Source organism: Dama dama, chromosome 12 (genome assembly GCF_033118175.1).
Source record: "Dama dama isolate Ldn47 chromosome 12, ASM3311817v1, whole genome shotgun sequence".
Lineage (NCBI taxonomy): Eukaryota > Metazoa > Chordata > Mammalia > Artiodactyla > Cervidae > Dama > Dama dama.
Window position 1 is genome coordinate 60170486 of NC_083692.1, and position 23288 is coordinate 60193773.

The 23288-nt window shown below is 38.2% G+C and overlaps 1 protein-coding gene across 1 annotated transcript; it reads right to left on the bottom strand.

Moving 5' to 3' along the window:
- Positions 1-18628: 18628 nt before the first annotated feature.
- Positions 18629-19242, bottom strand: LOC133067245 (cytochrome c oxidase subunit 6B1-like). The gene has a single exon (XM_061158403.1). It carries the CDS (start codon positions 19169-19171, stop codon positions 18911-18913), a length of 261 nt encoding a protein of 86 aa, XP_061014386.1. The 5' UTR covers positions 19172-19242; the 3' UTR covers positions 18629-18910.
- Between the last annotated feature and the right edge of the window lie 4046 nt (positions 19243-23288).

Consider the following 23288-nt stretch of genomic DNA (forward strand, 5'->3'; position numbering starts at 1 on the left):
TCTACTACGTTTGATAAAGTCTCAGTGAGTTTTAACAGATGTATACAGTTGTCTAACTACCAAAATGACTTAGAACATTACTGTCGCCTATAATTTTCTCTGTGCACCTTTGTAGTCAATGCTAATCCTATTATTGGCCTGGGAACCCCGATTTATTTTCAGAAACTAGTTTTGCCTTTTGTAGAACTCAATTTAAAAGGAATAAGAAAGTAAGTAGTCATTTGTGTCTGGGTTCTCTTCCATAGCATAATGATTTAAAAATTCATCTACATTGTTGCATATATCATGTTTATTCCATTTTATTATTGAATACTATTCTGTCATATTTACATAACATAATTTGTTTATCCAGTCAAACAATAGACATTGGGATTGTTTCTAATATTTTACCTAATACAAATAAAACTTCCTTGTATATTCCAGTACAAGACTTGTATAGACAAATGTTTTATATTCTCTTGGACAAACACCTAGGAGTGGGGTGTCTAGGTTGTATAAAAGTGAATGTTAAATGTTATAAGACATTGTCAAACTACTTTCTAAAGTTGCTGTACCTTTTTACTTTCCCACCAGAAATGTGTAAGCATTATAATGCTTCATGATTTATACTAACACTTGATTGATAATCATCAATCTTTAAAATTTTAAAATGGTGTTTCCTGGGTGTTTAATGGTATCACACTGAGACTTTAATTTGCACTTGTCTAATGACTATAGTTATTCAGTTTCTTTTTCTGTATTTCTCCATCATTTGTGTATCTTCTATGGTGAAATGCCTATCCAAATCATTTACTCTTTTTTTAGAAAACTTGAGTTGGTTTTTACAGGTATGTCCTGGTTACAAATCCTTTAATATTTATTTTATAAATATAATAAGCATGGCTTACTTATTTTAAAAGTTTCTAAAGTGTCTTTTGAAGAGCAAAAAATTTAAATTTTGATGAATTTCACTTGTATTGATTTTTTTCCTTTGACAATGCCTGCTTTTCATCCTGAAATTTAATTTGTCTAATATTAATATAATCACCTGAACTTTTAAAAAAATTACTGTTCATGTGAAAAGTTTTTTTCACCCTTTCATTATTAACTTGTTTTCGTGTTTTATATTTAAAGTGGGTTTCTTTTTGAAAGCATATATTAGGCTTCTGCTTTTTATGCAATCTTTCCATCTGCCTTTTAATTGGATTGTGTACATAATTTACATTAAATACAGTTTCTACAAATGAACACCTAACTTACTATCTTGATATTTGTTTTTCCATTTATCTGTATATTTTGTCCTTTTCTTTTCCCTTTTTGCATTAGCATTCAATTTTTATTTCTACATTTGTTTTAAAATCTATAGCATTTTATTTTGTTGCATTTTTATATTTTATAATCTATATGTTTAGATTATTACAGTCTATGTCAAATAACATTATACCTGTTCACCTACAATGTAAGTTCCATAGAGCTCCATTTCTTTTCTTATCCTTTGTGCTACTGTTTGATGCATTTCACTTCTACATATGAAATTAATGTCTACATATATTATTATTTCTTCTTTGACTAGTCAGTTATCATTTTAAAAGTTTAAAAATGAGATACATGCCTTTTCCTGTATACTGATGAATCCGCCACTCCTGTCATTCTTCAGATTTCTATCTGACATCATTTTCCGTTTGCATTAAGAACTTTATTGTAGTGTAGGTCTGCTGGTAGGTAGTTCTTTTTCATTTAAGTTACGCTCTTGTTTAAGTAAGAGTCTTTATGTTTATTTTTGAAAGATATTTTGCTCCATTAAAAAATTCCAAGTTGATGTCTCTCTTTTCTATAACTAACTTTAACTGTGCTTTTGTCCTCTTGCTTGCCTTGCTTCTCAAAATAAATCTGCTACCATTTTTCAACTTGTTCTCCTGTGTGCAGTGGTGTGCTGAGGCCAGCTTATACTGCCTTGTGAGAGTTGATTGTAAGCGTCAGTTCCAACCTCAGCATTCAGGAACATCAGACTGACAGACTGAAATAGGCCAAATGGGAGTATTTATACTATAGAATCCGCAAATACTACAAGCCATGTTTTCTTCCCCAGATAGCATGTTGTTAAACATTTGGCAGCATCCCATTATCTTTCATAATCTATCTCTTTCTCAAGTTGCTTTTAAGATTTTACTCTTACCTCTGGTATTTAACAATTTTATTATGATGGGGCCTTGTGTGGCTTTTAAATTTTCTCTTACTTCAAGTTTGCTGGTATTCATCAGATGTAGAGGCTTTTTTCAGACATTTTATATATATTTTCTGTTCCTTTCTATTCTTCAGGGACTCTAACTACAAGTATGTTAGATTATTTGATATTATCCACAAATTACTGATGGCCTGTTCACTTTTTCCTCCATATTTTTTCTCTCTTTTCTTTATTTTGAATAGTTACTATTGCTTCTTTCAAGTTCACTCGTCTATTTTATTTGAATGATTTATTCTAATGCCATTTCCTAGATGAGATTGTTATTTTATCTCTGGAAGTTCAATATGCATCTTTTATATCATGTCATCCACTTCTCTTTTCATCATGTTCATATTTTTCTCTACTTTGGTGAACTATGGGAATTATAATTTATAATAGCCCTTTAAATGAACTTTAATGCTAATTGTACCATCTCTGTTATTTCTGGTTCTGGTTCTATTGATATTTCTCTTAGGTCATGAGTCATGTGTTCCTTTTTCTCCACGTACCTAGTAATGTTTTTATTGGATAATGGTCATTATAAATTGTATGCTCTTAGTTCCTAAATTCTGTTATATTCTTTTAAATTGTGTTAGAGTTTATTCCAGCATAAAGTTATGTTACTTGAAATCAATTGGATTATTTGAAGGTTTACTTTCAACTTTGTTAGGATGGGTACAGAGCAGCTTTTAATCTAGGGCTAATTTAGCCCCACTACTAAGGAGATATCTTAGAACTTTATTTAAAGCTCTTTGTATTACAAGGCATTTCCGCTCTGATAAAATATGGTCCATTTCTAGCCGTGTGTCAACTCTGCCTATCACTTCTCAGAGGTTATTTCCCTGGGTGTTGGGTAGTTTCCTCTCATACATGAGCAGATCAGTAGTTAGCCAAAGATGTTCCAGAACTCTCTCTGGGCACATCCCTTCTCCCAGCATCACAGATGGCATATTCTAGTCGTCTTGGCCTCCTGAAACTCCAGTCTTTCTTTCTTACACTTAGTGGAACTCTGAACTCTAGTTGGGTTCTTCTTCCTTGCATTGTGTCCTAGAAACTGACTCCAGGCAGTCAACTGGAGTGCTGGGGCTCCTGAAACTTTCCCCCTTTATTCTTTAGGAATCAGAGGCTTTCACTGCCTATTGTCCAGTTGTGTGGTTGTCAATGCCATCCCTTGTATACCATTATAATTGGAATCAGAAGTTGAAGATTGTTTTTTTAATTTAGCTATAAATATTGTGAAGCAAATAAACTTGATTGTATGTTTATATTTGATTGTAGACTGTAAACAATCTCTTAAAGTTTGGTCCCTATTGAAAACACTAATGCATGCGGTGTTCAGTCCTTACCTGCTTGTTCTTCAGGGTCTGTCTATGTCCCTTAATCATTTAATAAATACTCTCAGTGTATGGAGAATGCCCAGGGCAGTTGCCAATGATTTTGAGCAGTATAGTATTTACCCATAATATGTTTTCTAAAGGATATTGTGAACACTATCTATAAAGCAGACCTGAAGCTTGGGATTTCTTTTTCTGTTTAAACTCTAAACTTTCATCTTACCATCCTACTTATTCTTCTTTCACACACAGGAAGCATCACTTCTGCCTTTAAGAGGAAAAAAGCAGAGGTGATCAGAGTGTGAATTTCTACTATCTTCGGCAAAAGGGCTATAAACTATGGAAGAATCTATTTCCAGTTATGATTGTAAAACTGGAAAGCAGTGGAAAAGATATATTGTCAAACAGACACATTCTGATTTCTTACCTTGGAAAGAACACAGAAAGCATCATGAGTCACATAAAGGAAGGAGAGTGCACTGGCATGACTGGCCATGGCAAGAAAATCTATCAAATCTTTGGAAGTAATAATTTATTTTTGGAGGTAGTAAGTCAAGTTCTCTGTCCTTGGGCACTTTGTAGAAAGTGGAAGTGGGTAATGTAAAATATAGCTCTTTCTTCTATAATATACCTTCATGCTTCTCTTTATTAGCCTAACAAATCTGCTCTGTCTCTTGGCTCTTTTGCTTTTTAGCCATCTCACTATTTTCCATCCTTAGGAATGCTTTTTTTGATTTTTGCTTCCCAGACAGTTTGTCTACCTCACTAAAATTAGTGTGGAGACCATATCTCTTCTAGAAGCCTTCCTAGATGTCTACTTGGCTCTAGTTCCCCTGACTTCAAGTTTCTTTTTGATAATAATGGATTGAAAAACTTATGTATGGAGCGTCTCTGGTGACTCAGCGGTAAAGAACCTGCCTGCCAGTGCAGGAGACACAGGTTTGATCCCTGCGTTGGGAAGATCCCCTGGAGAAGGGCACAGCAACTCACTCCAGTATTTCTGCCTGGGAAATCCCATGAACAGAGGAGTCTGGTGGGCTACAGTCCATGGGATCACAGAGAGTCAGATACGATTTAGCAACTAAACAACAAAACACTGTGTAACAGGTCTTCTGCTAAACTCTTGATGTACAGTTGGAAACTACAGGATTTACATCTAGTGGGTTAGGAGAACAGAATACAAAACAACAACAGAAAAACACAATTGCAAATTGTGATAAATTTCTGATAGAGGTAATGTTGTGGGTGAGGAGTGGACTTAAAACTGTTCTGAGAGGTAGAACTTCAACTGATATCTGAACAGTGAGTAGGTACTAGGTAGAATAGTGGTCTTTTCCCTCCCAGGTGAAAGAACAGATACAAAACCCACAGCCTTCTCTTTAGTTAAAAGGCTCAAAGCCTCTTAAGAGAGGTGGGAGATGGAATTGGAGATGTCTACAGGTGTCCTATCAGGGCCAGCAGTGGAGGCCATGGGGAAGGTTTTGATTTCAGTCTGAGTGCAGACATCTTAGTGCAGATGATTGAAGAGAGGAGATGGTCAGCATCTTAAGAAGATGGCTGGGTGAATTGAGGATGGGTGCTGGGGAAGGATAAGTCTCAAAGTATTGGGGAGGTTTCATCCATAGGTTAGGCCAAGGATGACCATTTCTGGAACCAAAATGATGGCAGACATATTCAGGAAATTGTCCTTCTCCTCTATTCCTAAAACTCTATTTATTTTACCTTTTCTGTCAACTTTGTTCTCTCCTCACAACTTTGCCCTGTAAATGGGTATCAATACTCCTCTTTTCTTTATCTGGGACATGATAGAAGCGGGAAGGGAAAGGATCACTGTAGTGTTAAGAAAACCACATAAAGTTGGATATTAGACGTCACAGTTCTTGGAGGCTTTTGATTTAGTCATGAGGGCTCCCTTGCTGATGTCCTTCCCCTGAGATGCCACCTGCTGACATTTTCAGGTGGTCCTCATCTCAATGGCCCCCATCCTAGACTAGCCTCTGTCAGCTGCCTCTGATGAATACTAAAAATGACCCATTATTGAAATTACTTAAACTAAATCTCTATCTACTGCAGAGATAAATTCAGAGATCACCTAAAACAAACAAGCAAGCTATTTCAGTCATTTTAAAAAGCACTTTCCCACTAATATTACATAAAGTGGAAACAGATAATGCCTATCTAGAAGAATTGTTGTGAGGATTAAAAGTTATGTGAGTAACAGTAACTTGAGGAGGAGGATGGGGTTTAAAGTAGAGCTGCTGTTTCTGCCAGCTATGGAATTGTAGAGTCTGGGGTTGTGGATTCAGAGGAGGCTCTGACATGCCTTGTGCAGTTGTCTTTTTCAATAGAGATGCCTTTGTAGTTGCAAGCACCCCTTCCTTGGTGAATCAGCTGGTAAAGAATCCACCTAAGATGCAGGAGACCTAGGTTCGATCCCAGGGTTGGGAAGATTCCCTGGGTTGGGAAGATCCCCTGGAGAAAGGAAAGGCTACCCACTCTAGTATTCTGGCTTGGAGAATTCCATGGCCTGTATAGTCCATGGGGTCACAAAGAATCAGACACAACTGAGCAACATTCACTGTCACTTTCATAAATGATCATGTAGATTTCTGACTTGAACTGGAATGGAAAAGTGCATGAGTGGCTAGTTCTGCCATTTTTCCGATTAAGGACCCTAAGCCAATCTATCCATTAAGAAGGGCACTGTGACAGGATGCACAGCTCATTCTACTCTGATGCTTACAAGACAACACATTCTCTTGCTGTGAAGCTACTGAGCTATTTATAATACCCAGAAAATATATTGCTTTTTTAAAAATTACTTTCTGACTTTGCTTATCTATTTCTTTTGCCTAGATTGCCCTTCCCATATAGGAGAGACACCTACAGTTCTGCTCAGCTCAGCTCTCCTTCCTGACTCTCCACTTTTTGTCTTATCTGTTGCCCCATATTGAGCTATTTCTCCTATATTCTGAGTGTGCCTTATGGATATTCCCACTATAGAACTTTTCACTTTAACTGTAATCGCCTGCTTTGTATTCCTGCTCATTTATCAACTCTTCAGAGGTAGTCTTTCCATTTTTGAATCCTCAGCACTTCAGGTAATGTTTGACATTCATTGGCCACTTAAGAATTATTGAATGAATTAAGGAAATAAATATGCAGTTGTAACTGGAATTGCTATATCACCTTGGACCAATGAAGGTTAAGTTCATAAGGCTTTTATTAACAGGACCCTAGATAATCTGGTGTTTCTCGTCTGTCCCTATCCCCACCTTCTTTTTGATCTCCTCTCACTACTCTGCTCCTGACTCACTCTGCTCACTGTCGTCTTTGCTCTTCCTCTGACAAACCAGACATGCTCCTGCCTTTAGGCCTTTGTGAAGGCTGTTCTCCGCCAGGAAGGCGCTTTGCTCAGATATCTCAATAGCTTGTTTGCCACTTCCTTCAGGTCTCTGGACATGTGTCACCTTCTCTTTGATGGCAGTCCCCTTCTCCTCCCTGCACTGTGACCCTCTTGCCCTGTTTTATTTTATTCTTTTCATGGAATGAATTGTCTTTTAATCCCACATGCATGCTTAATTGCTCAGCCGTGTCTCTTTAGTGACCCAATGGACTGTGGCCTTCCAGACTCCTCTGTCCATAGGATTTTTTCAGGCAAGAATACTGGAGTGGGTTGCCATTTTCTCCTCCAGGGGATCTTCCCAATCCAGGGATTGAATCCACATCTCCTGTGTCTTCTACATTGAGGCAGATTCTTTACCCTCTGAGCTATGGAGGGAAGCTTCTTAATCCCGGCATTGAAGGCAAAAGGAGAAGGGGGTGGCAGAGGATGAGATCGTTAGATAGCATCACCTGTTCAATGGTCATGAATCTGAGCAAACTCTAAGAGATAGTGGAGAACGGGGGAGCCTGGCAGACTATAGTCCATGGGGTTGCAAAGAGTTGGACACGACTTAGTGAATGAACAATGAATAACAATAAGAATATACTTCTGTCTCTCTTCTTGCTAGAATGTAACATCACTAGGGATGGTTGTCTGCTTTCTCCACTGATATTTTTCATTGATGTATCCCTAACAGCATTGAATAGAACAGTGTTTAGTGCATTGGAGACACTCCATGAATATTTATTGACTAATGAATGTATTAATATTCAAATATACTCCTTAAGGGATTTCCTATTAAACCACTGTCTTATATTAATAATGTCTTAGTCTGCTCAGGTTGATATCATAAAATGTCATGGATTGGTGGCTTATAAACAACAGAAATTTCTTTCTTACAGTCCTGGAGGCTGGCAAGTTCAAGATTGTGAGTCAAGTCAATTTGGTGTTTGGTGAGGGCTCACTTTCTAGATAGTTCTTTTCACTGTGTTCTTGCATGGTGGAAGGGGGTCAGACAGCTCTGTGGGGTCTCTTTTACAAGAGCATTTATATCATTCATAAGGACTTTGCCCCATATCTAACCACCTCCCCTAAACCTCACCTCCTAATTCTGTCACCTTTGGGGGTTAGGATTTCAACAAAGGAATTTTTCAAGGACACAAACATCCAGATTAGAGCAGTTATCATAGTGTGTATTAGTTCATTTGCTTTTCCGGTAAACATCTAGTACCAGAGGAAATGAGATAAGGGCAGTACATTTCAATGGAATGAGAAAAAGGCAGGTTTGGATAGAGTCTTGGGAAGGGATCAGCCCAGGAAAGGGTGCACCTGTGGCAATCCTTGAGTGGACCATGGATAGCCGCAAAATATGGCAGTGGTGAAGTAGGAAGAAAATGTGGTACTGTCAGGAGAGTGTAATTCATCACAACAAAGATTTGAAGCGTTGGATGTTAAAGCCCTTGGCACGTCACAGCTCTCAGACAGTGTTATAGCTTCCTCAGTTTTATTTAGAAAATAAAGGAAAATACATCCTTGAGGCATGAGGGCATGCCAACCCAAAAGATGCAAAGGGGAGAGAGAGAGAGAGAGGGAAAGACAGAGCTCGTGCATGTGTGCGTGCACGGGAGAAGAGACATCTGAACCTTTGGCTCCTCTTTTTATATGTTTTTTCCTCCTCTTGGGCCTGCCCTATGTAAATTGGGCTAGCCAGGGGTGCTGTTTTTTCTACCTGAGGTCCTCACTCTGGTCCTCGGAACTTCCTTTGTTCTATTTTCAAGGTCTTTCCCCTTCCTTGTCTTTTAGCCCCTGCCATTCTAGATTCCTGTTTCCTATTCTAAATACCTAACAGTACTAAAAGTAGGATTTCTAGAATCTGCAAAAACAAAAACCAAAACATAACCCCTTGTTTTTCCCCACAAGTTTGCTTAGAGTAAATCTTACATAAAATAATTTCTCTCATCATAGTTTTCTTCTGAATAGATTAGCTGCGTTTTTGGCATTGTTTTCTTGAACAGAGACTAATGATAACCCAAAATAGAAAAACCCGACTTATCAGCATGATGAACTTACAGAGCGCTATAAAGCTTTTGTTCCAGATCAAATGGATTCCACAGAGTAAGGTGGGTCTCAGATAACAGAAAACAGAACTGTGTTTTTGACCAAACTCTATTTAAGTTACTCAGAGTTGAGATGAAGTAACTAATTTATAAAACATAATAATATAAAACATTATAAAACATCTAATCCATCTATTTTGTAAAAGAGGAAATATGATTACAACATATTTGGTGTGTGCATGTGTGTGTGTGTGCATTGCTTCACCAATATGCTGACATGGAGAATTAAAATTGCCTCAGTATATCAACACTTACCCTTGTTCTTGAGCCAATTTTTGTCATTCTTTGTAAGAATTGAGCAAAGATTTACTATTTAACATTCAGGAGTCTTTCCTTGTCACCTATAGTATTTCAAGCATGTGACACAGAAAACCATATTTGAGATATGAAATTGACTACTATTCACATCTTAGATAAATGAAAGGAAATAGATCAAAATGCATTTCCATAAGCCGCACCATGTGTTGATCTATGATGTTTTGACTTCCAGAAGAAAATTATATCTTTTTCCTGCAGGTTTGAGAACTCTATTCATGCCGCAGGTTTCAGAGGCGTGATACAGTGCATCTCCCTTGGATTAACTTTGCTAATATGTCTTATTCAAGACTAAACAACAATAATGCCACATGTATTTCATCACCATTACAGAGGTAAAGATTAGTACGATAATATTAAAGAAGAAAGCATTGCATCTTAGAATGCTGAAAGCTCTTATTTATTTTCTCTCTTGTTCATAAAAAGCACCTTGGGGAAATTTATATTTATACCTCAGGTCATACACTGATGACATAATAAAGACATGAGGAAACATTTTCCTCTGAGGTGTAGTGCTAAACATTTAGACAGGTACATCTAATATATTTCCTTTTCTCTTGTCTTAAATATTGGTTGCAGAGACCACATTTGTTAAGTGCATGCAGAATCACTTAGAAAATAAATCTAGGACCACAGTTTTCTCACCCTGTGGAAGAGCTAGACCAGAGTTTGGGAGTTCTTTTATTCCTAGTTGGGGTTTATATTCATGTTGTTGTTCGCCATTAAGATGTCTGTAGTCTACTTTATAATACTTCAGTAAACAGTATGATGTAAATGTGCATTAGTTAGCTTTAATCTCCACCAGAGGGGCAGTCAGTTGCCTTAATTCAGTATTCACACTCCAGGGGTGGTCTACTAACATTTAATTAGCAAGGCCACATTCCAGAGGCGTTATTACAAGTGCTTTAGCTTTCTTTATCCCTAGCACTGAAGATTAGTCAATTAGCACATTAGCAATGGGTTTTCATTGGCAGAATTAATAGCTTGATAATTAGCATAATGGTTGATATAAATAAATTATGGGGGTGAAATAATAGTTTAAAATAATAGATTGGCTTAAATATTTTAGAAGTATTTCTTTTTTTTTTTTTTTTATTAGTTGGAGGCCAATCACTTCACAACATTTCAGTGGGTTTTGTCATACATTGATATGAATCAGCCATGGATTTACACGTATTCCCCATCCCAATCCCCGCTCCCACCTCCCTCTCCACCCGATTCCTCTGGGTCTTCCCAGTGCACCAGGCCCGAGCACTTGTCTCATGCATCCCACCTGGGCTGGTGATCTCTTTCACCATAGATAGTGTACATGCTGTTCTTTTGAAATATCCCACCCTCACATTCTCCCACAGAGTTCAAAATTCTGTTCTGTACTTCTGTGTCTCTTTTTCTGTTTTGCATATAGGGTTATCGTTACCATCTTTCTAAATTCATATATATGTGTTAGTATGCTGTAATGTTCTTTATCTTTCTGGCTTACTTCACTCTGTATAAGGGGCTCCAGCTTCATCCATCTCATTAGGACTGGTTCAAATGAATTCTTTTTAATGGCTGAGTAATATTCCATGGTGTATATGTACCACAGCTTCCTTATCCATTCATCTGCTGATGGGCATCTATTTCTCACCTTGCTCCAATAGGATATAAAATTGTAGTGAGCTGTCTATTCTTCATCTTTAAGGAAGGCACCTGAGTCTTACTGCCTAAATGGCCCGGTGTGCTGTCGTGGCTTTGGAGGGTTCTGACTGCCTGAGTCTCATTATCAGGTTAACTGAATTCTGCCTCTAGAATATGTTCATGCCCCCTCCATCCAAGAGAAGTTTTTGTACACTGTATGGTTAAAGTACTTACAAAATCAGAGTGGTGCAATTTTATTAAACTTACAGTACAGGTTTTAAGATCATGATAAGTGCATGCCACTCTATGGAAATATTTGCTTTCTTTATGACCTGGTTGTGAGCATAAGAGAGATGTCTCAGTCACCCATCCTTCCACTTGCAAATTTATCTGTTCACACATATATTGTTGACTTCGAAAATAGTCACAACCTAGAAGTTGAGAGTTATGTTTTGCTGGGTCATATGGCAGTTCTATTTCCAGTTTTTTAAGAAATCTCCACACTGTTTTCCATAGCGGCTGTACTAGTTTGCATTCCCACCAACAGTGTAAGAGGGTTCCCTTTTCTCCACACCCTCTCCAGCATTTATTGCTTGTAGACTTTTGGATAGCAGCCATCCTGACTGGCGTGTAATGGTACCTCATTGTGGTTTTGATTTGCATTTCTCTGATAATGACTGATGTTGAGCATCTTTTCATGTGTTTGCTGGGCATACACACTGAGGAAACCAGATCTGAAAGAGACACGTGCACCCCAATGTTCATCGCAGCACTGTTTATAATAGCCAGGACATGGAAGCAACCTAGATGCCCATCAGCAGATGAATGGATAAGGAAGCTGTGGTACATACACACCATGGAATATTACTCAGCCATTAAAAAGAATTCATTTGAACCAGTCCTAATGAGATGGATGAAGCTGGAGCCCATTATACAGAGTGAAGTAAGCCAGAAAGATAAAGAACATTACAGCATACTAACACATATATATGGAATTTAGAAAGATGGTAACGATAACCCTATATGCAAAACAGAAAAAGAGACACAGAAGTACAGAATAGACTTTTGAACTCTGTGGGAGAAGGTGAGGGTGGGATATTTCAAAAGAACAGCATGTATACTATCTATGGTGAAAGAGATCACCAGCCCAGGTGGGATGCATGAGACAAGTGCTCGGGCCTGGTGCACTGGGAAGACCCAGAGGAATCGGGTGGAGAGGGAGGTGGGAGCGGGGATCGGGATGGGGAATACGTGTAAATCCATGGCTGATTCATATCAATGTATGACAAAATCCACTGAAATGTTGTGAAGTGATTGGCCTCCAACTAATAAAAAAAAAAAAAAAAGAGAGTTATGTTTTATTTGGTGGGAAGTTTTAGGACTTCAAGCCCCATAGACAGCATCTCAAGTAACCCTGAGAAAATTGTTATGAAGAGGTGGGAGGAGGAGTCAGTTTATATAGAAGTTTGCAACAAGGAGCAGGTAGTCTGAATATCAAAAGATTATTGTTAATTAAGGAAAACCAGATAGCTCCAGTGAGGAATTTAGGGCTTTTCTATGTATGGGAAGATGCAAGAGTTTGGGCTTACTGAAATCATTCCTTTCATTTGCATCTCAGTTATCTGTGGCCAGTATCCTACATTTTTAAAATCCCTCCCTGACTCCCCGGATGACTCAAAGAGTAAAGAATCTGCCTGCAATGTAGGAGGCACAGGGGACTTGTTTGATCCCTGGGTTGGGAAGATCCCCTGGAGTAGGAAATGGCAACCCACCTCAGTATTCTTGCCTGGAAAATCCCGTGGACAGAGGAGCCAGGTGGGCTACAGTCCATGGGGTCTCAAAGAGTCAGACAGGACTGGGCAAGCACACATGCATATCCCCTCCCCTCCCAACCCCACCAACCCCCAGCTCCTCAGTGCCCACCAAGGTGAGGGCTCATGGCTGCTGGATAACAGGCATTGTTCTTTCTGGATGCCCTCCAGGCTCAGAAATTCATATTGTGAGGGGTGGAATCACAGATGGCTGTGACATCCCTATTTATAGATATGAGATAAATGTTCCATTTCTCAATATTCATTTAATACTTCAACAAACAAATAACAAACATTAGACATCTACTATGTACCAGGCATTGTATTTTTTCTAGGGGATATAAGCATGGAAAAGATGAAGCCCTCATGAAGAGTTTATGATTACTCAGAAATACACAAACACATGGATATTTATGAATAAGTACCGAGTGTTATCTATGCAGCATTATAGCAGGCACGGTACTCAAACGGCTCAGGGACTTCTGGGGAAAGTGACAGTTAGGCTGATCATACTGGAGCAGTTGGCTTTGGTTTGTTAGGGGAATGGGAATAAAATAGGTGAAAAAAAAAATAACCATGAGTCAAGGATTGGAGAGGAGGACAGCATGGTATGCACGGGCTGTAGAGATGGGTCAGGACCTGGTCATGGAGGCTTGTGAACACGGGCTGGTAAGCAGCCTGCCCTTATCTCTGAACTGTCTGGGGCCATTTGAGGGCTTTAAGCTGTGGAGTCACAATTAAATTCATCTTAGTTAGATATTTGACAGCTGTGTGAAGGGAGACTCATAGACACTGATTTAAGAAGCTGTTGTAATGATAGAGGCAAGAAATTATAGCAGGGATTAATAGGAGGGGATGAATTTGAGACATGTTTAAAAAATAAAATTCATGGTGAAGGAATGAGAAGAGTTGTTGAGGATAATCAGTTTAGTTCAGGTCGGTCACTAAGTCCTGTCTGACTCTTTGAGACCCCATGGACTGCAGCACGCCAGGCTTCCCTGTCCATCACCAACTCCCGGAGTTTATCCAAACCCATGTCCATTGAGTCGGTGATGCCTTCCAATCATTTCATCCTCTGTCGTCTCCTTATTCTCCTGCCTTCAATCTTTCCCAGTATCAGGGTCTTTTCCAATGAGTCGGTTCTTCACATCAGGTGGCCAAAGTATTGGAGTTTCAGCTTCAGCATCAGTCCTTCCAGTGAAAATTCAGAATTGATTTCCTTTAGGAATGACTGGTTGGATCCCCTTGCAGTCCAAGGGATTCTCAAGAGGCTTTTTCTAATACCACAGTTCAAAAGCATTAGTTCTGCGGTGCTCAGCTTTCTTTATGGTCCAATTAATTTCTCATGTTAGTATCTAACATTAGAGCATGCCATGGCATCATTTCATAATAAAGAAATTTATATGTGTAACTGTGCATATAACACTAAAAATGACAGAATAAAGGTGGTGGGGAATTATTTTAAAGATAAAATGAAGTTTTACAGATGCAGGCACTGAATTGTTGCTGTACCTCTGGGAACCAACTTGAAGGCACCATTGAGAATTGATGTCCCAATTTCTCTGCCTCTCAAGGACTGCATGGTTTCTCTTATTTCTGGTTTCTGTGCTTCTTCCTGTCTCCACCACCCCTCTTAATCTGCTTATATGACACATAAATGTCAGTGATAACTACCATGATCACCATCAGTCTCCCTGAATGTTAACTCAAATTTTTGAGACAAATTGTGAATGAAATTGACTTCTAGCTAGTCAGGAACTGGCTTCCTACTCTGCTGTGGCCAGGAGCATGAGGTCATGTGGTAAAGCAAGGCCTCTGATTCTGTCTCATGGCCTGGGGCTATGGGCAGGGGAAGTTTCTAGAAGGCATGTTTCCAAATGATGCAGGCAATGAACGTCCTGTATATGTAATCAGTGTATATCTGGATGTTGGTATTCCTATGAATGACTTTTATTCTTTTTGCTTTTAAAATCTTTTCTAAATCATCTGAAATAAAAGCGTATTATTTTTTCTAATAAAATTTTATCAAAAGAAAATTAGTGGGAGGATATAGGAGAAAGTGCAGAGAAGGAAAAGAAGGTTGGGGGTGAAGATGGGTTAGAAATAATCAGTGTCAAGTATGTTTGATAAAATTTGTGAATACTGGATTGAGGATCCCAGGTGATTGGGTTTTGGGGCTGATGAAGCTGTATTGGAATTTCTAAAAAGTGACCTGGGGTTTGCTTAGGGTGAGGACTTGCAGGATTTTAGAGGAGGGCCCTCTCCTTATATTTTACTAAGAAAGATTATTTGTCTCATGAAGATTGCTGGAGTCAACTAAAACTAGTAAAACAAAGTCTTGGACATATACATACATTCTCATTTTAAAACACTTTATTTTATATCATTCTCAATCAGATGTTTTCAAAATCAAATGTTTGCTTCTGCAAAATAAGAAAATAGACTTAAAAATCTGAGTATTTTTTATTTATTTATTTTTTTTGGAGTATTTTTAAAAATCAGGATCTGTGATGATGCATCATTTGGGGTCAGATTTTTTTTGATGAGAGTTACATCATTGGTTCACTTATTTCTGCTGTGGTGACTACACAGATTTAGCTGCGATGTTCCTGTGTGGGAAACATCACTCAGGTGAGGAACATTTGTAAGAAGTAAAGTGAGAATGATCTAATCAGTTAAGCAGAGTAACTGCAGGATCATACCTTCCTGAGAATTTGAAAAGGAATGCTAGCATCCTGAGTGGTTGGAAAGAGATGCCTTTGGAACCATAACGAATGCTCGAATACTATTTAACATGTTGCAAAGTATTTTAAAACCAGGATTAAAAATTTTTTTATATTATCTTGTATATCATCAGCTAAAGGAAGAATACAAGGAAGAATACAAGAATAAATACACATGTCAAATACTATGTAATATTTTTGGATCGGCAAAGTAAAGTATTTATGTATGAAATTCTTCTCCTTTGGGGTTAATACTCACACATAATTCCTGTGCAACAAAATTTTATTGATTGTCCTGGGTGATCAGATCCCTATCTACCTTTGTCCTATTTCTTGGATATTTATTTATTCCAATTAAGTCTATTAGTCTTCTGCTTCATTATTAATTCACCATCAAGAAGCATGTATTAAACATCTTTTAAACACATGGTTTGTATTGGGTTGGTTAATAAGATGGTACAGAAAAACCCAAATGAACTTTTAGGCCAACCCAGAACTTGGTACTCAGTATGCAAAGCACATCTTTTGTTTCTTAGATATATGAACCTAGCAAGGGAAATAATATAAGGATTGTTGTTGTTATTTATTCACCAAGTTATGCCTGACTCTTTTGTGACCCCATGGGCTGTAGCCCACCAGGCTTCTCGGTCCATGGCATTTCCCAGGCAAGAGTATTGGAGTGGGTAGCCAGCCATTCCCTTCTTCAGGGGATCTTCCCAACCCAGGGACCCAGCCCAGGTACCCTGCTTGGCAGGTAGAGATTCTTTACCACTGAGGGACCTGGGAAGCCCAAATATAAGAATACCCACACTGCAATGTGAAACTGCTAAATAAAGGCACATTTCTGGTAGTAAAAGGAGTACAGAGGAGGGAGCAACTGATTTATCTTGGAAAACGAAGGAATCATTACAGTCTTCTCTATTGGCTCTTACATGGGTGTGTGTGCTCAGTCACTCACTGAGTTGTGTCCAACTCTTTGTGACTCTATGGACAGTACCCTGCCAGGCTTCTCTGTCAATGCGATTTCCCAGGCAAGAATACTGGAGTGGGTTGCCATTTCCTCCTCCAGGGGATCTTCCCAATCCAGGGGTCAAACCTGTGTCTCTTATGCCTCCTGCATTGAAAGGTGGGTTCTTTACCACTAGCGCCACCTGGGAAGCTCTTACATAAGGTAATTGTATTTCCTGATTTGCCTGTTGTTAGTCATTTATGCTTGCTTTCCCAGGGTGAATATTAATAGCTCCCTCTTTCACAATCAAAAGTACCCTGATATGCAGGACACACTCATTAGGTCATCCTACTCTTAAAGACTGAAACTAAAAATATTATCTGCATTCAGGTTACCAAGACCCATGTATCCCTAGGTAAGTGATCTGACTTGTTGCCCACAGGTTTTGGGAATCCTGGGTGTCAGTAGGAAGTTGTATTAGAAAGATGGCTCTGCTGGCAATGTGGAGAATGCAGTGGAGGAGAAAGCTTGAAAAAAAAATAGTTTAGGTGGTTACTGCAATTGTCTATGTATCAGTAAATTAGATCCTGAAATAAACAGTGATCTGGGGATAGAAAAGAAGAAATCAGAAAAAAACAAACTCAAGATAAACACTCTGTTTGTTGTAATATTACACTAATGTATGCAGTTTACTATGATTTTGAATGAATCCTTTTGCTTTCCTAAATTACAATTAATGTTATATGCAACCGTCACTTTTGAATTCTTATAACTATCAGAGACAATTTTTTAAATAGCTGACAGTAAACTTTGCAGGTTTCTTTTGTGGAAGACTGATTTCAACTCAATACAAGTTTTAAAAATTATATATAGAAGCTTTATGATTTTTAACTCTCAGGATAAACCAGTAGTTTATAAGAGAATGACCCAAATATTTTAAAATATTTAATTTATATCTTAAAGTTTGAAGAGTTATCAACTTATTCATTTTCCTTCCCACATACTTGTATGTAAAGGTCTCACCATTTACCACTCAACAGTATTCATTGGCAGTGAGTAGGCAGCTGTTCAACACATTTATGGGTGTCATAAATCCAGCTGTTTTCATTTTCCATTACCCAGGTTCCTATAGTAACTAGTGACATTCAGGGCTGACTTAACGATTCACACGGCACTAAAACTGCTTCTGCTTTTACTCAGATGAGTTTCAATTGCTTAATACACCCTAATTTCCTACCTTTCACATCTTTTCTTTCCATGTCTATCCTGTTCCAATCCATCCTCCAACATATTTCTTAGCTTGAAAATGTAGCAATCAGTTTTTCTCAAAGCAATCACTGGATTCAAATATAGTGTTGACATTCAGCAAGCAGATTAGTACATTTTAGAAACTTCAGCTTCTAATGGGTTAACTGGAGGAAATTCTCATAACTGGAGTGATACCTTAGGGTTTTAACTTTTTGGTCACAGAAAATTTAACTGAGCTCTGTGGTGAGCCAGATATTCATATAACATATTTGAAAACTTCCTTATTTACTTCAGAATATGATTTGAACTTCCTTAGGCATAATCTGTTACTGTTTCATAAAAATAGAGAAATGTCTTTTCCATTTGTCGAATTTGAGCATCAAGAGTATAATACAACCATTATATATGCCAGTACAAAAATCACTAGACTAGGTGATCTTTTGCTTTTACCACCGTCTTAAAAATTTTTGGCCTACGCTCTCCAACCTACTTTGTGGGAGTGACAGTCAATAAAATGACAGAATCTTTTTATTTTGATCTGGTGAAATAGGTTGAATGAGACAGGCATGGTTTGAATGTGGACTTTGCCACTTAAAACCCCTTGTGAACAGAGTACGTGAAAACCTTACTGTACTCTGTACTCTAAAGGAGACAAAACAAACCCATAGTTTGTAAGGGCCTACATCACCTGGCTTTTCCTCGCTTCTCACACCTTGTCTGATGGTACCCCCCACCCCCAGAACTCCCTTGCTTATTCCATGCACCTCAGTGAAGCCTGTTTCTTGTACATGCCAAGTTAATTCAACTGGCTTTGCTTTTGACCCTTCCACTGTCCAAAACCTTCCTTTTGGGTCCTCCAAACTGGGTTCTTTCTCATCACTTATATCTGTTCTCAAATAGTTTCTTTTTTTTTTTTGTCTGGTAAAGAAGAGGTGGTCAAAGTTTATTCAAAGAAAAACTGAAATAAAGAACAAAAAACCCCACCCTGAATTCAGTCCCCTTTACTGATCATGGTACTAATTTCGCCCCAGCTTCTGGCCCCATCATCCAGCTCTTTTACACATACACAGCCTTACATGTTTCCAATGAGCATTTATTATTAGTTAAACCATGATTCAGGATCCCAGGGTGGGGATCACCATGTACCTAGGTCCCCCTTCACCACCGTGGGGAGAAGGACGGAGGACAGGAGGTGGGATGGAGCCAGTTCAGATCTTCCCAGGAAACGTGCCTTCTGCCCGGCGGTCGTCCCAAGCTGACACCCAGGATATGGGGCAGAGGGACTTGTACACACGCCGGTACCATTCGCACACAGAGACATCACCCCCTTTAGCGGTCATTGCCTTCTCACAGCCGTGGAAGTCCAGGTAGTTCTGCCAGCAGTTCCTGGTCTGGTTCTGGTTGGGGAAGCGGCTATCAAAAGGAGCAGTCTGGTAGTTCTTGATTTTGGTCTTGATGTCTTCTGCCATAGTGCTGACTCCTAAAGATGCCCCTGAAGTCGCTGGAAGCTCAATGTGACCCTCAGCAAAGACGCCAGTACCGGACCCTCAAATAGTTTCTTTTAAGAGAGATGTTTTTCTAAATTAGCTTCTCATGTCTTCCACAGCTTAAGCCTGCTTTTTTTCTTATAATACTCATCATTATCCAAAATTATCTCGTTAACTTGTGTCTTGTCTGCTTCTTCCCATGAAATTTTTCTTGAAGGGAAGGACCTTCATTGCTTTCTTTACAGCTGTATCTCCAATGCTCAATCAACACCTGACAAACGGTAGGGGCTCACCGAATGTTTACTGAATGAATGAATGAATATATATTGTGTTTTACAGGGATATTATAATTGAAGTGCAAAGATAGAGGAAAACAACAGAATGGGAAAGACTAGATTTCTTCAAGAAAATTAGAGATACCAAGGGAACATTTCATGCAAAGATTGGCACAATAAAGGACAGAAATGGTATGGACCTAGTAGAAACAGAATATATTAAGAAGAGGTGGCAAGAATATACAGAAGAACTGTATAAAAAAGATCTTCATGACCCAGATGATCATGATGGTGTGATCACTCACCTAGAGCCAGACATCCTGGAATGTGGGGCCTTAGGAAGCATCATTATGAACAAAGCTAGTGGAGGTGATGGAATTCCAGTTTAGCTATTTCAAATCCTAAAAGACGATGATGTGAAAGTGCTGCACTCAATATGCCAGCAAATTTGGAAAACTCAGCAGTGGCCACAGGACTGGAGAAGGTCAGTTTTCATTTCAATTTCAAAGAAAGGCAATGAAAAGAATGCTCAAAATACCACTCAATTGCACTCATCTTACATGCTAGTAAAGTAATGCTCAAAATTCTCCAAGGCTTCAACAATACATGAACTGTGATTTTCCAGATGTTCAACTGGTTTTAGAAAAGGCAGAGGAACCTGAGATCAAATTGCCAACATCTGCTGGATCATCAAAAAAGCAAGAGAGTTCCAGAAAAACATCGATTTCTGCTTTATTGACTATGTTAAAGCCTTTGACTGTGTGGATCACAACAAACTGTGGAAAATTCTTCAAGAGATGGGAATACCAGACCACCTGACCTGTCCCTTGAGAAATCTGTATGCAGGTCAGGAAACAACAGTGAGAATTGGACATGGAACAACAGACTGGTTCCAAATCAGGAAAGGAGTATGTTGAGGCTGTTTATTGTCACCTTGCTTATTTAACTTATATGCAGAGTACATCATGAGAAATGCTGGGCTGAATGAAGCACAAGCTGGAATCAAGATTGCTGGGAGAAATATCAATCACCTCAGATATGCAGATGACACCACCCTTATAGCAGAAAGTGAAGAAGAACTAAAGAGCCTCTTGATGAAAGTGAAAGAAGAGAGTGAAAAAGTTGGCTTAAAACTCAACATTCAGTAAACTAAAATCGTGGCATCTGGTCCCATCACTTCATGGCAAATAAATGGGGAAACAGTGGAAACAGTGGGAGACTTAGTTTTTTTGAGCTCCAAAATCACTGCAGATTGTGACTGCAGCCATGAAATTAAAAGACACTTACTATTTGGAAGGAAAGTTATGACCAACCTAGACAGCATATTAAAAAGCAGAAACATTACTTTGCCAACAAAGTTCCATCTAGTCAAGGCTATGGTTTTTCCAGTAGTCGTGTATGGATGTGAGAATTGGAGCATAAGGAAAGCTGAGTGCTGAAGAATTGATGCTTTTGAACTGTGGTGTTGGAGAAGACTCTTGAGAGTCCCTTGGACTGCAAGGAGATCGAACCAGTCCATCCTAAAGGAAATCAGTCCTGAATATTCATTGGGAGGACTGATGTTGAAGCTGAAATTCCAATACTTTGGCCACCTGATTTGAAGAACTGACTCATTTGAAAAGACCCTGAGTCTGGGAAAGACTGAAGGTGGGAGGAGTAGGGGACGACAGAGGATGAGATGGTTGGATGGCATCACCAACGTGATGGACATGAATTTGAGTAAATTCTGGGAGTTGGTGATGGACAGGGAGGCCTGGTGTGCTGCAGTCCATGGGATTGCAAAGAGTCTGACATGACTGAGCGACTGACCTGAAGTGAATAAGTGAAGCACTTGACTCAGGGTACATGCTTAAGTGATGGCATTTATTCTTATTAAGTATACAAGTATTACTTCTTGTGAAAGTTGTCAAGTTTTTATCTAGTACAGAAATTAAGTTATTCAGAAATAAATGATCTTTGTAAATAAATCCCCCACATGATAGTTTACTTGAAGTATGCCATCTGTTTCCTTTTTGAATCCTGACTGATACATCATCTTTGTTTATCAAACAAAAGATTGCTTATTATTTTTCACATTAAGCTTTTTTTTTTTTTTTGGTATGACTTTTTAGGAACCCTTCTTTCCACATCCTAGTAGGAATAACTACTCTTACCTTTGCTGTTCTCTTGTTTCTTATATATACCTATCACAGCCCTTAACAATACTTTATTGCATCTTCATGGTAAAGTATCAGTAATCTTTATTAGATGTGCCCTTGAGGAGAGGGTTTATGTCTTATTTGTCTTGGTATTTGTAACACCAGCTATATCGCTGACTTCTTAGTGGCCACTTGATGATTAATTGTTGAATGAATCACTCTGAAAACTATCATGTACCATATGCGTTTTAGATGTTTGTATTTCTGTTATGATAGGAGTGTGTCTTTTTACTGTGATTGCCAAGACCTGAAATTCTGGTCCACAATAATGATACTAGGAATTTTATAGATTTTGTACTTATTCTGAAAAGGTGATAATTGACACAACTCAATGCTACAGTAAAGCTAAGGAAGTAGGTCAAGTTAGCTGTGTGGGTGCAAACTGTGGAACTGATATTCAGTGAGGCAGTTAACAGCAAGGAAGAAGGTAAGCAGGGAAAAGACACCACAAGGAGTCTAAGTTGACAACAATATTAAAGATTTCCATCCCAAATGAAGTTCTAATAAATAACTACATACAGTTTTTAAAAACGGTGAAAAACTATTTTACAATGGACAAAAGTTTGTTTTAGAATATTGGTCTTCCTGATTCAGAGTTAGGTTCTAGTGCTTTTTAGAAGGCACAAGCTTTGTCTTTTTCCTGAAATTGGTTCCTCCTTTTTTTTTTTTTTTTCGTAATTAAGACATCAAAGGGCAAATGATCATGATGGACTGTGTTTTTTAATGGTAGGTATTCAGGGTGATTACAAATTATATTTCAAATTTAAAGTATCATTAGCTATTTTAGGCAGAATTATATCTTTACATAAGCAAGCCAGCAACCATTTAAATATACTCTAGATATGTAATTAATAACTTGATGATGCTCATGATATTAGCAGGAATATGTATTGTTCTCCATTGCTTTTGTAATGATATTAAAATAGTAAGTGGAAATTCACCTACATGGCAAAAGAATATGAAGAAAGCAGTATATAACTTGTTTAAATGTCTCTTGAGGCAAATTCAGGTAACCCAATTTATTCATACCATGTATTCAGTGAAAGCCTTGTTAATGGCTTTAAATCTTTCAGGTCTGGTTTACATTACTCTGTATAGATTATTTTACTGTTTCTTCCAGAACTGAAGACCACACCAAAGTCTAGTACGCATGTGATGACTTTCTTGGTTACTTCGTGAATATTTTAGAGTCAGTATTTTACATCACTCTGATTGTCAGATTGTATCTTTGAGATGTCAAAAGGCATGAGAATAAACCTGGTTGTATACATGGACAATTATGTGTTATGTTTTCAGGGAAAAAATAAAATTCTACAACTTAATCTGTCACCACTTATCTTCCCCCTTAGTCTAAGCTTATGTCTAAGATTTCTCATCAATTTCAATTATTTTGAATTAAAAGAACCTCTTTCAATAGCCTCTGTTTTAATATAAACATTCAAGCCCTGATGGTGAAGTCTTATTAATCAACAAGCATGGATGAACTCATAATAGTAGATTAGCTTAAAAATGAGAATGATGCCCCGTACAATTCCATCCTTCTCTCTTTCCACTCCAATGCTTATACTTGGGCATTTTTTTTCATTCCTGCAAAAATATTATTATTTTCCAATGATGCCCTGGAGG

What these genes read in the sequence shown, in the direction of transcription:
- LOC133067245 (XM_061158403.1), bottom strand. Translation starts at nt 19,171, where the DNA reads ATGGCAGAAGACATCAAGACCAAAATCAAGAACTACCAGACTGCTCCT.